The sequence below is a fragment of the Xenopus laevis genome, chromosome 2S (genome assembly GCF_017654675.1).
Source record: "Xenopus laevis strain J_2021 chromosome 2S, Xenopus_laevis_v10.1, whole genome shotgun sequence".
NCBI lineage: Eukaryota > Metazoa > Chordata > Amphibia > Anura > Pipidae > Xenopus > Xenopus laevis.
Genome location: NC_054374.1, coordinates 150,378,425 through 150,394,916, shown reverse-complemented (window position 1 = coordinate 150,394,916; position 16,492 = coordinate 150,378,425). Strand labels below are relative to the sequence as shown.

The 16,492-nt window shown below is 39.6% G+C and overlaps 1 protein-coding gene across 1 annotated transcript in view; it reads left to right on the top strand.

The window, feature by feature from the left end:
- mphosph8.S (M-phase phosphoprotein 8 S homeolog) overlaps nucleotides 1–5,062 on the top strand; it is a 30,020-nt gene extending 24,958 nt beyond the window's left edge. Inside the window, exons 12-14 of the mRNA XM_018250305.2 lie at nucleotides 535–662; nucleotides 2,950–3,033; nucleotides 4,627–5,062. Coding sequence (XP_018105794.1) covers nucleotides 535–662; nucleotides 2,950–3,033; nucleotides 4,627–4,674 — 260 coding nt within the window. The 3' untranslated portion in view covers nucleotides 4,675–5,062. The remainder of the gene's footprint in view (nucleotides 1–534; nucleotides 663–2,949; nucleotides 3,034–4,626) is intronic.
- Nucleotides 5,063–16,492: the final 11,430 nt, after the last annotated feature.

The window sequence follows — 16,492 nt, the reverse complement described above, 5'->3', positions numbered from 1 at the left end:
ACATAATATTTAATTGTATTTAGAAAGTTTCTTATTTCAATATTAGGAAGCTTATGTTAAATTTTCACGATCGTTCACCTTTAATGGCAGAACATGCAGCAATTGCTGGAACTGGGGTTTCGGCTGGAGGAGAACTTTATTCTGCTACATTGTGTCTATGCAACAACAATATATGACAAATTAGATCTATTACTGCTTCTCCTGACTGTGAAAACAATGTAGCAGAATCCTTTTATCCCAAGCTCATATCACTGAATGACACCAGCACATCCTACGACTCTCACTTCTCTGCTCAACCCATCACATTATTTATGTTAAAGTCAAAGGCAAATAACTTCCTGAGATAAGGAAACAGAAGTTATGTAGTGACATCTGCTGGCTGCTGTGGTTATTGCAGCTGATGTGCTTGTTCATTTATTAATATTTTTAGAAATCTGTACACCTATAATGTGGCCCCACCTAACTTGATAAATGAGTCATAGGACTGGTTAGTATTTGCCTTATTCTGCATCTTCATGTTCTTGTATTCCATAGGATCTGGGATCCTCCTGTTTGTGTTCCATGCAAACTATTTTGGTAAAGAAGTGGTGGTGCGACTGTGTGGACCATGCGGTGTGCAAGCTGTGGTATTGAATGATAAATTCCAGCTGCCGGTATTTTTGGTAAGTATGTATGTATGTATGTATATATATATATATATATATATATATATATATATATATATATATATATATATATGACTGACGTAGTTGGCCAGCTTAAATATATTGCAATATATGGACAAACAATCCCTGTTTTGTTTAAAGGGTAAGGCATTTTTCAGTAGCAGTATGCACAAAATGTCTCTGTCTTAAATATATTGATAATGGGTTGAGTGCAGAGGAATCTTGTATTTGTCTATATGTATTTTGTGGTCACACCCTCATTGCACCCCCGCCTAATGATTTTAAAAACTAGTGGTGAGCACAACTTTCCCTTGTTTGTTATATATATATATAGTTTCAGTGTAGCTGATCCATAGTGTTGTGCTGTTCCAGCTCCTGTCTGTGCAGCATTTTCTCATTGCTTGGCCCCTCCATTTACTAAACCCAGTCATTCCTTGTTTCCCTCGTTCAGTGAATGGAGGTGGTGCAGCTGAGCCAGATATTGATTAAAGGGTTGGTTCGCCTTTAAGGCATTTTTTTAGTATGTTATAGAATGGCTAGTTCTAAGCAACTTTTCAATTGGTTTTCATTATTTTTTTTAAAGTTATTTGCCTTCTTCTTCTGACTCTTTCCAGCTTTCAAATGGGGGGGGTCTAAAAAACAAATTCTCTGTAAGGCTACAAATGTGTTATTGCTACTTTTTATTACTCCTCTTTCTATTCAGGCCTCTCCTATTCATATTCCAGACTTTTATTCAAATCAATGCGTGGGTTGCTAGGGTAATTTAGCAACTGGATGGCTGAAATTGCAAAGAGCTGCTGGCTAAAAAGTTAAATAACGCGGAAACCGCAAATAATAAAAAATGAAAACCAAATGCAACTTGTCTCAGTATGATGTAGAGAGTGATATTCTAAGTTATCTCAAAGGTGAACCACCCCTTTAAAGGGGATGTAAAGGCAAAAAAATAAAATCCCATTTTTACTTTAATGAAAAGAAACCTATCTCCAATATACTTTAATTAAAACATATGTACTGTTTTTATAATAAACCTGACTGTATGCAGTGAAATGTCCCCTTCATTTTACTTGCTCTGACAGCTGCAGTTAGGAAACTTCAGACGCTCACTAACTTCTGCAGGGAAACGATCATACTTTCAAACGACAGGGGGGAGGCCCCACCTTACTTCCCAAAATTCAGCAGCTTTGTTTCCCTGTAACAACTGTGTAGATTTGTATCCACAGACCCAGTGCAGTCTGTATGTTCTGATTATTTATCAGTCTTGCTGTCTCGGCTTCTGACAGATATTATTTGACTTGTGCTGTTTTAATCATTTATGACCATCCCTAAGCAGCCCAGACCACACTGAGCATGTGCACAGTCTTAGTCTTGCAAAGATGTTTAACAAAGTTACAAGATGGTGACCCCCTGTAGCCAACTTTGAAAGCATAAATTATTTGTTTGATTAGGCTTGTGATGCAGTAAGTTCATGTTTATATTTAGTATACAAAATACAGCATTTCTAGCCTTATTCTATTTTAGACTTTACTTCCCCTTTAAGGCTTCTCTGTTACACATCATCATGCTCAATGCAGCCAAGGCAGAAATCTGAGCAGCTGCGGTGCTGTATCCCAACTCTCAGCCCTTAGTATAGAGCTTATAGGGCTGCAGTTCAACTACATCATGCGTCCTGTTATCTCTGTTCATCAAACCTGCTTGTAGGAGGAAATTGTCATTTTTAGGAATTGACTTATTGACATAAAAGGAGACAATTTATTGGCTGGTCCATGGAGAAGTGAAAGGGCTTGTTCAGTTACTTTCAGATATTCACAATTACTTTCTATTATTTATTTGTGACCAAATATGTTTCCAGTGTTGAAGTTTAAACTTTCATATTTCACCGTTTTATGTCTTTTTGTAAAGCAGCTCTGGGTGAGGGGGTCGCCGACCCTGTAACTGTTCTTAATTGATAAATTTAGCTGATCCATTTCTTATCTTTGTCCCTGCTGAGCAGAATCTCAGGCAGCTGTTAGAATTGATACAATAGTTACTAATACTCCAGACATGCTGCTGAGAAATTTATCAACTCAATGTTGCAAAATTGTAACAGTTCACAATGTGTTTCTGGATCACTGAGCCGCCCGACTGAAACACCAGAGACCTGAAAATTCAACTTACTTTTTTGAAAAACGGAAAGCAATTGAAAAAAGCATTTTTTTTTTCTTTCTTGTGAACAAACCACAGTTTGCTAAATGCTTTTTACATGACCTGTTCTGGTGTGACCAGTCTCAAATCTGTTTTCTTCTAGGATGCTCACTTTATTTATTCCTTCAGCCCTGTGGCTGGTGTTAATAAACTCTTTATTAGACTGACGGAAGTTCCAGCTGCAAAGGTTAGTTCATTGCATAACTGTATTCTTGTGTGTGTGTATTAGGGATGCACCAAATCCAGGATTTAACCTTTTTCAGCAGGATTCGGATTTGGTCGAATTCTTCTGCGCAGCCGATCCGAATCCTAATTTGCATATGAAAATTAGGGGCGGGGAGGGAAATCTCATGACTTTTTGTCACAAAACAAGGTAGTAAGAAATGGTTCCCCCACCCCTAATTTGCATATGCAAATTAGTATTCGGTTTGGTATTCTGCAAAATCTATTTCAAAGTATTCAGGGGTTCGGCCAAATCCAAAATAGTGGATTCAGTGCATAACTAGTGTGTGTGTATGTATGTATATCTATCTCTCTCGCTCTCTCTCTATCTCTATATCACACAAAAGCCATGAATATCTTGTAAATTATATCCTTATAAACGGTGAGTTCTGATGTCATCAGTTATAAACGGTAAGTTCTGATGTCATTTTTGTCACATGACTCCCTGAAATTTGTGTATTATAATAAATAAAGTACCCCCAGTTGCAAAATATGATGATGTTAGAAGTTATCCTCGGTAACTTATAAATATCCTTATATTTTACAAGAGGGGGTACTTCATTCACTATATCTATATCTGTCTATAATACACAAAAGCCATGAATATCTTGTAAATTATATCCTTATAAACGGTGAGTAGTGATGTCATCAGTTATAAACGGTGAGTAGTGATGTCATTTCTGTCACATGACTCACTAAAATTTGTGTATTATAATTAATAAAGTACCCCCAGTTGTAAAATATGAGGATATTAGAAGTTACCTCGGAGTTCCATGACCTGTATAAAAACACTCGGCCTTCGGCCTCATGTTTTTATATGGTCATGAAACTCCTCGGTAACTTATAATATCCTTATATTTTACAAGAGGGGGTACTTTATTCACTATATATACCTCCTGTGCGAAAGATTCGGGCCGAATACTGAACCGAATGCTAATTTGCAAATTAGGGGTGGGAAGGGGGAACCATTTTTTACTTCCTTGTATTGTGACAAAAAGTCACAAGATTTCCCTCCCCGTCCCTAATTTGCATATGCAAATTCGGATTTGACCTAATCCGAATCCTGCTGAAAAAGGCCGAGTCCTGGCCAAATCCCGAACCGAATCCTGAATTCGGGGCATCCCTAATATATATATATATAATGTTAACTGCAATGTTCTGATTTGCTATTAACTTTTTGGGAACAGATCTAAACCAACCTACAATATAAAAGCCGTGCTGATGGTGCAAATGTCCCTGTTCTGCTGTTGCTGCCGTCTATTTATCTGATGAAATAACGTTTCATTCTTGGACCTGCAATCTGTAAAGTTCTCGTCCTATAGTTGGAAGCAATATCTGTACTGAGATTTTTAGTCCTGTCTCGGCTCAGTCTCAGTCTCGCTCCCTACTCTTTATACTGTTGCACCAGACACATTAGTGACAAACCAGTAGCCATTGTGTAACTGTCATAATAATCGGCTAAATGTCATTAAAAGTGTTGCCTCCATGAGTCATTTATAGACACCTTGGAAATGTTGTGCTTTAACTAAAAGGCATTTCCCCTCATTCTCTCTTGCAGGTGAAGCTGCTAATCTGTGCCTATAGAGTCCAGCTGTCGTATGTCTGACGTCTATGAAATTGCCTGTTCTTAAAATCCCCAGATTTAGCCATTGGATCAGTACACACAATGTTACTGGCCTTGCACTGAAGAGGCAATAGACTTTATCAGACTATGTGGATACGTAGAACAGATTTATATTGTGTTCTGTGAAGATTCCTTTACCCAGCAAACCAGTGATAACCAATGAATCTGTCACCTTAAAGGGCCAGTATCACAGCAGAAATAATGGGTATGGTTCACCTTTAATTACACTGTTGCATTGGTTGCAGTAGCTCTAATATCACTGATCTAAATAAGCTACTGTGTAGTCATGAAATGTTTCATTACAATGGAGCTAAACAGAGGTGCAGTTTCATTCAAATAAGACACTTGATTAAAGGAGTTATTCACCCTGTGCAAATATCTGCGCTTTTTTTTTATTATTGGATATTTAGTTCCTCCCATGCAGGACTTTTATGGGCTCGTTTTTTAATGAGGTCGAATTTCAAATCCATTTGAGTTTTTACGAACTCGAAATACAATCTAAATTTATTCTAAACATCGAATTTTTCAAACTCAGATGAATAGGATCGACCTGAAAACTCACATCGAATTCGATTTGAGTTTTTAAAACTCAATTTGTTTTTTCTCCCTAAAAAACTTGAATGTCAGGAAGGCAGCAAACAACTCCCCGGACCTCTCCCATTGACTAAAACAGCAGTTTGGCAGGTTGTAGGTAGCGAATAGTCAAATTCGAGTTCTTAAAGGGCCAGTGTATAATAAAAAAAAAAAAAAAACTTGAATCGAATCTTAACAATTCCCTAGTTGAAGTTGACAGTTTTGGCGTTTCAAAATTAGAATTTCCATGTCGACCCTTAAAGGGATCCTGTCATCGGAAAATGTTTTTTTCAAAACACATCAGTTAATTCTGCACTGAAATCCATTTCTCAAAAGAGCAAACAGAATTTTTTATATTCAATTTTGAAATCTGACATGGGGCTAGACATTTTGTCAATTTCCCAGCTGCCCGTGGTCATGTGACTTGTGCCTGCACTTTAGGAGAGAAATGCTTTCTGGCAGGCTGCTGTTTTTCCTTCTCAATGTAACTGAATGTGTCTCAGTGAGACATGGGTTTTTACTATTGAGTGCTGTTCTTAGATCTACCAGGCAGCTGTCATCTTGTGTTAGGGAGCTTTTATCTGGTTACCTTCCCATTGTTCTGTTGTTTGGCTGCAGGGGGGGGGAGGGGGTGATATCACTCCAACTTACAGTACAGCAGTAAAGAGTGATTGAAGTTTATCAGAGCACAAGTCACATGACTGGGGGCAGCTGGGAAATTGACAATATGTCTAGCCCCATGTCAGATTTCAAAATTAAATATAAAAAAATCTGTTTGCTCTTTTGAGAAATGGATTTCAGTGCAGAATTCTTGCTGGAGCAGCACTATTAACCGATTCATTTTGAAAAAAAATCTTTTCCCCGTGACAGTATCCCTTTAATAAATCTGCCCCTAATTATGCAAATAGTCAAATTCGAGTTCTTAAAGGGCCAGTGTATAATAAAAAAAAAACTTGAATTGAATTTCAACAGTTCCCTAGTTGAATTTGACAGTTTTGGTGACTTAAAATTAGAATTTCCACATCGACCCTTAATAAATCTGCCCCTAATTATGCAGCTTGTGACCTATGTACAATATATTAGGAGAGAGATTTTGCCGTTTCCTATAGAGACATGTTGTGGATTCCTCATAATAGAAGAGTCATTCGTGGGCCGGCAGTAGATCCAGACAATGGAGAAATACTTGGATTTAGCTGTACGTCTATAGGTAGAGCTGGGGATCTGCTGTTGCTTTATGCTGACAGTTGCACCAGTTGTCAGAGGTGAATAGAAGAAGGTGTGGCTTTTATCTAATTGGCCCTGTAGCTGAATGGTGCTGGGTCAGTTACTTGGTCAGTGGTGAGGAACTGACGGAAGTATTTCCACAATGTGGAATCAGACATACACTTGTTTATATCTTTTTTTGTTTTGTGTTTATATCTTGTTCAATTGTTTTAATTAAAGGAGAACTAAACGCTCCTTTAGGCAAAAGTCCCTGCTTCCCCCCCTGCACAATGTTACCCTTGAATTGTGTCCCCTCTTGGAATACTGACCACACATGCAGAGTCAGTGCAGCGGAGCTTACAGTCGCCATCTTCCGGCGCTTCGGTATTCTTAGTTACGTGAGCGCTGTATGGGAGCATGTGCAGTTGGAGCAATTTTCCAGTTCGTTACAACTGCGCATGCACCAAAAGTAAAGGAAAGGAAGAAGCCACAAAGAATACTGAAGCGCCGTGAAGATGGCGCCCGTGAGCTCCACTGACTCTGCATGTGCGGTTAGTATTTCTAGAGGGGACACAATTCAGGGGCATAGTGCAGTAAGGGGGGCCAGTGGGGACTTTTGCCAAAAAGGGGGTTTAGTTCTTCTTTAAATGTGTTGAATAATGAAGAGCTGTGTGTGTGTGTGTCCACCATTAGTTAAAGTCTTGAAATCGGAGCAAATATATCAGAGTAAAAACTTTCCAACTGTTTTTTTCCACATTATGGGGAAGATTTATCAAGGTTCAAATTTTACATTTTTGCCATGTACAGAGGATCTACATTCACAAGCACTTGCCCTATCACAACTCTCTACTCACTAAAGCAAGTTAGGCTGCACATGGAGCTCCTCCCACTACAGGTAACAACTGTCACTCTGAACCCCATTATACTTGCGCCCCAGTTTGCAGTGGCTCTGCCTTTTTTCACTCTTTCCATCGCTCTTCGGATATTTCAGAGAAGAAATTGGTGACGTTAAAGTATCTGACGTTGATTTATTCATAGCAAAACTGATCTTTCATGTGAATAGTAATAGTTTCTATTTTTGTATGTTCGTATATTTCCTCTGTATAAAAAAAATGCAAACGTTTAACATACTATAGAAAATGTAAATTAAATGTTTTTGATTTCCTTTTGATTTGCTCATGAATTGGCTCTTGTGGGACCTGCTGATACATTGTCCAAGGCAACATAATCACACTCCAGGGCCTGATGGCATACACCCCCGGGTTCTAAGAGAGCTTAGTTCAGTTTTAGACCCACCCCTATTTCTGATTTTCTCAGATTCACTGTCATCTGGTATGGTGCCTATGGATTGGAGAAGAGCTGATGTTATTCCAATATTCAAAAAGGGATTACGATCTCAGCCTGGCAACTATAGGCCAGTAAGCTTGACATCTGTGGTGGGCAAATTATTTGAAGGCTTGTTAAGGGATCACATTCAAAATATTGTCCTAGTCAATGGCATTATGAACAACAATCAGCATGGCTTTATGAAGGATAGGTCATGTCAGACGAATTTGATTGCATTTTATGATGTGGTAAGTAAGATTCTGGATAGTGGGGGGGCAGTAGATGTGATCTATTTGGATTTTGCCAAAGCGTTTGATACTGTGCCCCACAAACGACTGCTTTCTAAACTAAGGTCTGTTGGGCTTAATGAAGTCGTTTGCACATGGATAGGAAACTGGCTACAGGATCGGGTACAGAGGGTGGTTGTTAATGGGACATTCTCTACTTGGAGTAAGGTTCTTAGTGGGGTCCCCCAGGGCTCAGTATTGGGTCCACTTTTATTTAACTTGTTCATTAATGACTTAGGGGAGGGTATTGTAAGTAATGTATCAGTGTTTGCAGATGACACAAAATTATCCAGCCCAATTAATTCCATCCAGGACGTGGCACTTGCAACATGATCTTGACAAACTGGCAATCTGGGCAGCTAAGTGGCAAATGAGATTCAATGTTGATAAATGTAAAGTCATGCACCTGGGATGTAAAAATATCCAAGCCACTTATACCCTTAATGGGACTGCACTAGGCAAATCCATTATGGAAAAGGACCTTGGAGTCCTTGTAGATGATAAACTTGGCTGTAGCAAGCAATGCCAGTCAGCAGCATCAAGGGCAGATAAGGTCTTGAGCTGTATTAAAAGGGGCATTGATTCAAGGCATGAGGGGGTCATTCTTCCACTGTATAGAGCACTGGTAAGGCCCCATCTAGAATATGCCGTACAGTTTTGGTCTCCATCACTCAAACAGGACATTATTGTATTAGAGAGGGTACAGAGAAGGGCAACTAAGCTGGTAAAAGGTATGGAAAATCTTAGCTATGAGGAAAGACTGGCCAAATTGGGGATGTTCACGCTGGAGAAGAGGCGCTTAAGGGGTGATATGATGACTATGTATAAATATATAAGGGGATCATATAATAATCTCTCTAATGCTTTATTTACCAGTAGGTCTTTCCAGCTGACACAAGGTCACCCATTCCGATTAGAAGAAAAGAGGTTCCGCCTAAATATTAGGAAGGGGTTTGTTACAGTGAGAGCTGTGAAGATGTGGAATTCTCTCCCTGAATCAGTGGTACAGGCTGATATATTAATTAGATTTAAGAAGGGGTTGGATGGTGTTTAGCAAGTGAGGGAATACAGGGTTATGGGAGATAGCTCATAGTACAAGTTGATCCAGGGACTGGTCAGATCCCTCTGAGGCAAATTGGAGAGGCTTCAGATGGGGTTGTTTTTTTTGTTTTTTTCGCCTTCCTCTGGATCATCTGGCAGTTAAGCAGGTTAAAATAGAGTTAAAAGGTTGAACTTGATGAACATGTGTCTTTTTTCAACCTGACTTACTATGTATGTTACACTAAAGGCCCCTTTTTCTGTGAAAATCAATGCATTTTATATTGGTGCGATCCTATAGTATTTAAAGGGTAACAAAACCCTTCTCATTTGTGGCGCTTTCCGGTGCAGTTGCCTCTAATAGGGACTGGCTCCAGTTGCACATAAATAAAAATCTCAAGTGTCGCCACTTACTTACAAAGCCAAAAGACCAAAGATGGCAGCTATGAGCTCTCTGCATAGATAGATGGCTCAGTGTTGCGGCCAGGGACACTTTTTCTAGTAGACGCCTATAGGGAGGGGAAGCAGCGCCTTCTCTCAGGCTGTTTAAATCAACTTGAGGTGGCCCTCTAAACTTTGCAGGCCGGGCCGCCTCAATAGCTATATTTACTCTTTTTTTCTGGTCACGTCTACTTCCAATGATGTCACTTCCGGTTTACAATGACGGCAATTCCTGATTGATGGTCAGCGGGTCCGGGTTGTGGATAATGTACTTGCGGGTCAGATAGCAGTTCCAAGCGGGTAAGAATGCGGGTCCCAAAAAAATGGACCCATGCAGGACTCTACTGCCCGACTCAAACACCAGAAACAGGGACATTCAACTTTCAACTTAGATTTTGGAAAAAATGTAAAAAATGTAATTGAAAAAAATCTTTATTTCTAGGGAACAATCTGAAAACAACTGAACTGAAAAAAGTGTTTGGAAGGTGAACAACCCCTTTGAGTAAACTTTTGGCCAATTCTAGGCAACTTTTCAATTGGTCTTCATTATTTTATTTTTTATAGTTTTTGAACTATTTGCCTTCTTCTGACTCTTTCCAGCTTTCAAATGGGGGTCACTGACCCCTTCTAAAACCAAATGCTCTGTAAGGCTACAAATGTATTGTTATTGCTATTTTTTTATGACTCCTCTTTCTATTTACATCCTCTCCTATTCATCTAACCGGCTCTTATTCAAATCAATGCATGGTTGCTAAGGTCATTTGGACCCTGGCAACCAGATGGCTGAAAGTACAAACTGGAGAGCTGCTGAATAAAAAGCTGAATAACCCAAAATCCACAAATAATAAAAAATGAAAACCAATTGCAAATTGCCTCAGAATATCACTCGCTACATCATACTAACAGTTATCTCAAAGGTGAACCACCCCTTTAAGTCAGTGCATGAGGAATAGTTTAGTCCGTTATCATGGACATCACACTCGCCTTCTCCCAACCAACTTTCAGTAGAGCAGCAACTGAGATGGTTTTCCCCCCCTCATTCCCAAAATATCACCTGGTGGGAAAATGGTGTTGCACTCACTAAAGCTTCAGCTGATGTAAGAGAGAAGTTGTGAGCTTTGAATTCATTTTCTGCAGTGATCCTGTGCACTGGTGACTGGATGTGTAACATAATAGCCAGAACACTACTTCCTGCTTTTCAGCTCTCTTGGGTTCCACTGATTGGTTACCAGGCAGTAACCAGAGACTTGGGGGGGCACATGGGTCATATCTGTTGCTTTTGAATCTGAGCTGAATGCCGAGGATCAATTACAAACTCACTGAACAGAAATGTACCATGTGGCCCCCCTTCAAGTCACTGACTAACTCAGAGTTAGAGAGCTGAAAAGCAGGAAGTAGTGTTCTGGCTATTATGTTACACATCCAGTCACTCTAGCCTTTATACATTATATTTTTATCTAACTAACTATATTAGAAACATTGTTTATTTTGCACAGCCTATCTATTTACCCAGTTTTTATTTTGACACTGAACTGTTCCTTTAATGAATCATTCTCTTGCATTGCTATAGCACGGCCCTTCTCCATCACATGACTGTGCTCCTTTCATTAGTGAGCCAGAATCAATAGAGGTCTTGTTATTCATGACAAACAGCACAAATCACATTCATTTCCTGGCTGAACTGAGAGACAATACACACAGTATGATGTCACACAGCCTCCCACCAATCCCTGACTCTGAAAGGGACCAGACTGGCCACATTTAAAGGGGATTTCCATTTACCGCTCTCTATCACACACTGTATTCACATTCACTGCAAACAAGCTCAGGACACTTTGCTTTACAGGTAATCGCTGACTCACATTCATAAAACCTTCTACTCATTCTATTTCACAGACAACGTCCCGCGGATAAACCACCTGATCACTCACCTCCATTACTCACGCGGCCTCCACTATAAAGCTCCTCAACACTTTTTCTCAATGAGCCTTACCCTAAAAATATCGCTGGCCGTTTGTCACACAATGGGCACTGCTAAGAGACTTGAGCTGTGCGTTTCAGGCAAGAATACTGCAAATTAAAGGAAAACTATACTCCCGAACAATGTAGGTCTCTATAAAAAGATATTGCATAAAACAGCTCATATGTAAAACCCTGCTTCATGTAAATAAACCATTTTCATAATAATATACTTTTTTAGTAGTATGTGCCATTGTGTAATCATAAATAGAAAACTGCCACTTTAAGAAATAAGGGCCGCCCCCTGGTATTGTACAATTCACGGTGCACACAAACAAACCATACATGTTAGGTCACATGAGCCAATTAACAGACAGAGTTGTGTCTTTTGCTTCCCCACTTCTTCCTGTTACAGTAAGGGGCACATTTATCAAGGGTCAAATTTTGAATTGAAAAAACGGTTGGTCTTTTTGAATTCGAATTTCAATGTTTTTTTTGGGTCGAATAGGTCAGTTTTCAATCAAATTCGAATCATTCTTATATGAAGGAATAGCGCATTCGATCCTAAGTTTTTCCCAAAAAAGACTTCGATTTTTCAAAGTCCACCAATTGACTCCAAATTGGTTCTAGGTCCCCCATAGGCTAAAACAGCAATTCGGCAGGTTTTAGATGGCGAATGGTTGAAGTCTAATCATTAAAGAGACTGTACATGATAAATTCCAATATTTAATTATTTTTTTTCAAATTCGAATCGAATTTGGACTATTCCCTAGTCGAATTACACAAAAAATAGCTTGAAATTCAAATTTTGTTCAATTCGAAAATTCACCTCGACCTTTGATAAATCTGCCCCTTAGAGGTGATCTCTGAGGCAGCACACAGACCATCACAAAATGGTGGTTCAAGGCAAGAGATGTAAAAGGGCAATATTTACTTACCGTATATACTCGAGTATAAGCCGAGTTTTTCAGCCCCCAAAATATGCTGAAAAACTCTACCTTGGCTTATACTCGGGTCAAGCGCAAAAACGGTCGCCGGCGCCTTAGAATAGTAGCAGGCGCCTAAGAATATTCGCCGGCGCCTTAGAATAGTAGCAGACGCCTAAGAATATTCGCCGGCGCTTAGAATAGTAGCCGGTGCCTAAGAATAGTCATCCAAAAACTAGATTGAAACGTACCAGAAGCTGCTGCATTTCTCACCCTCGGCTTATACTCGAGTCAATAAGCTTTCCCAGTTTTTGGAGTTAAAATTAGGTACCTCGGCTTATACTCGGGACGGCTTATACTCGAGTATATACGGTAAATATATATTCCAGTTTGATAAGATTCTTTAATATGCCACTTACTAGGATATAAACGGTCTGTTGCTCAGGTATTCATTTGGGGGTATAGTTTTCCTTTAAAGCCACTGTCCCTGCCGTCAAACACCTGTAGAATCTGATGGAAATTGACTCTGCTACTGAGGCGCCTCTGCTCTTTCCTGGGAATCACTAAAGTCATTTCTGACACAACTCGGTGCTGATCAAACTGATCCAGAGCAGCCGCCAGTTTGTACACGTTGACTCCGCCCAGCAGCGACTGCCAGTCATGCTCAGGGTCAGTAGAAAAGCAACCGTAGGTTATAGCAATGCATTAAATGAAAATAACACTTTCCTGTATATAAAAATTAAACATTTTATTGAAATATCAAACAAGCAAAAACATTTTTTTTTAAAATTTATGTTTTAATAAAAGTTAAAATTGTAAAAAATTTGCTAAAAAGTTCCATAAAACCCAGCAGGACTCGGAATGAATCGTCTCATCTACAGGTTTCAGTTCCCAAGCTGACTTTTATTTGTCTGTAAGGAACAGAAAAGTGTGAGTTGATTCAATTGTTCAGGGCAGACATTCCTGAGAGAGGAAGAGAATCCCCAGCAGGAGAGGGACAGTCACAAGGAACAGATCCTTTTGGCAGAGACAGAAAGTAAAATTCTGTTCTGCTAATGGGTCAGTTGATATTGATTTCATTTTATATTAATTGATTTCTAATTGAACTCTCTAATTGAGCTGCTTGTGTTACGTCTGATCTGGAAGCAGCGAGTGAATCGACTCAATGGAGCTGATGAAGAAATGGTGCTGAACTTTACTGGAGTCATTGTCCTGTCTCAAACGTCAATAGAAAAGGAATCGCTGGTACAATTCAGCATAAATCAGCCCCAACAGCTTTTACTCCTGCCCATATGAGTTACACTGGGACAATTACTCATTGTGAGAGCAGTTTAATGTCTGTGGGTTTCACTCAGCAGAGACGTATGTTGAATAAGAGGGTAAGGCCAGTGCACCCAGTAAATCTATTTTCCAATAACTGTAGCACAATGTCACTGGGTTTACTTGTCCTTATGAAAGATCAGTTCCCGGGGCCTTTAGTGTAAATGATTTAGCCGCACATGTTGTCTTTATGGTGAGAGAGGGGAACATAGAGCGACTGGATCAGAAGGGCAGAACATCTCATGGGGTAAAGTCCAGCAGCAGGTCGGGGGCCACATAATGAGTGAGTAACCTGCAGAATGAGGGTAGGATATTCGGGCGCGGGTATAGTTGAGGGTCTGTGGGTTGCGGGTAGGGTTGACAACTTCCTATATATTTAGATTTTTTTCACTATTCATAACATTGGGGTCAACCATTATTTTTACTGGTCAGGCCGGTAAAATACTGTCCAGATGGCATTCCTAGTTGCGGGTCTCATCTATTTTTCTTATCTTATGATACATTGTCTATATTTTGCTCCTTTTAAAATTGGTGATGTCACTTCTGGTTTGCAGCAACAGCACTTCCTGTTTAATGGTGGTTGGTGGGTTGCAATCGGGTTGGGCATAAGGCAGTTGCAGGCCAGGGTCGGATAGCGGATCCAAGTGGGTAAATATGCAGGTTGAGGTTCAGGCTGTGGGTTCGGGTCTCAAAAATTGGTTCCGCACAGGCAGTGCTTGAATTGGGATCAAAAATGCAGAGGGATGGTATGTGCGGTGTGAAAAATGTTAAGCCACGCCCATAAACAAGCCACGCCCACCATCATAATAAGCCACACCCACCAATACTTTCTTGTTTCGACCACTTTAAAAAACATTTTGCTATTTCCATGTTTATTAACAACACAACAACTTAGTCCAACAGCAAACAACAGGTCACATTAACACTAACCTGGAAAACTTTTTATAATCAATGCCTTTATTTTTACATACATCCCTTTTTGGTTTAAATGTGACATGTTGATTGCTGTTGGACTGTGTTAGATTTACTAGTGCAGCATCACCACAGCTATTTGCAACTCAATAGTGATCCATTATGCTAGGAGTCACTGTAGAAATTTATCAGCTTTAACACCAGAAATGCTAGCAACCACAATAGAAAATGGATGTAATTAACCCAAGAAATGCCAATAATCACATTAATCACTAGGCATGCCAGAACTCATTGCAGTATATAACAAATAGAGGCATTAAGCCCTGACATGACAGAAATAAATGATGCAGAGAAGACACTAATAGGTAAAAAACTGGCACCCCGAGAACAGTATCATATACAATTAGCAACAGTGAATAGCCACACCCCACATACATTAAATTGTGCATAAAGGTGAGATACAGTGTGTATTATACTGTGACTGGAACCACAAGACAACACAAACAGCTGACACTAAATGAATCAAGCACATTTGCTATGAACAGAAGTCACCCAGTGCAAAGTTATTATACGTGCATATAAACATAAGTTTTGTAAAAGCAAGATACAGGTATGGGACCTGCTATCCAGAATGCTTGGAACCTGGGGTTTTCTGGATAACGGATCTTTCCATAATTTGGATCTTCATACCTTAAGTCTACTAGAAAATCATATAAACATGAAATAAACCCAATAGGCTGGTTTTGCCTCCAATAAGGATTAATTATATCTTAGTTGGGATCAAGTACAAGCGACTGTTTTATTATTACACAGAAAAGGGAAATATTTTTTTTAAAATTTGGATAAAATGGAGTATATGGGAGATGGCCATTTCGTAATTCTGAGCTTTCTGGATAACGGGTTTCTGGAGAAGGGATCCCATACCTGTACTACTAACCTTTTTTTTTCCCTGTTCTGCTTTTCTTTCTCTTTTATTTTCTTATACATCAGTTCATGATCCTGCTCCTCTACTATTTCTCTGTTTGTGTTTCTTTCTTCCACCATTTCTTAACTTTTTAACATATTGTTCTACCTCTTGCTGTTCTTTTGCTAGCAGCCTGGCACCCCACTTTTCTGTTTTTAAATTTTTGCCTGACAGGGGTTTTCTTTTACTATGTTCTTAAAATACTTTGCTACTTTTCTTTCCTGTATTTATCCTCTTTTCACAGCCATGAAATAAATATACACATACTTTACTATCCTAATCTTACCCCTGGAAATATAAATCTTTCCCCATAACCATCATCAGTGTGATCCCATTCTGCCACAGCACTCCCACTTTTGTTTAACTTCTTTAAACAGAGGCATACATCGTGTCCCACTCCCAGCATAAATCTTGTCTCAGCATAAAATAAAGGGCTTAACCTTGTCCTTAGAGGCATAAAGCTTGTCTCAGCATAAATCCGAACTTTATCTGTCTCAGTGCCCCGTGAATAACTTCTTTACAGAGCAGCCGGTAACAGTGCGCACATAGTGGGAGGATCGTCCAACTTCGGCGTCTGTACTTCTTATCTTGCGCATGCGCTGTACACGTCTCCCAATCGTCCAACTTGGGAGTCTGTACTTCTTATCTTGCGCATGCCCTGTACACGTCTCCCAATACAGCGCATGCGCAAGATAAGAAGTACAGACGCCCAAGTTGGACAATCCTCCTACTATGTGCGCACTGTTACCGGCTGCTCTGTAAAGAAGTTATTCACTGGGCACTGAGACAGATAAAGTTCGGATTTATGCTGAGACAAGCTTAAGCCTTTTTTTTATTAACAGTCCCTCCTT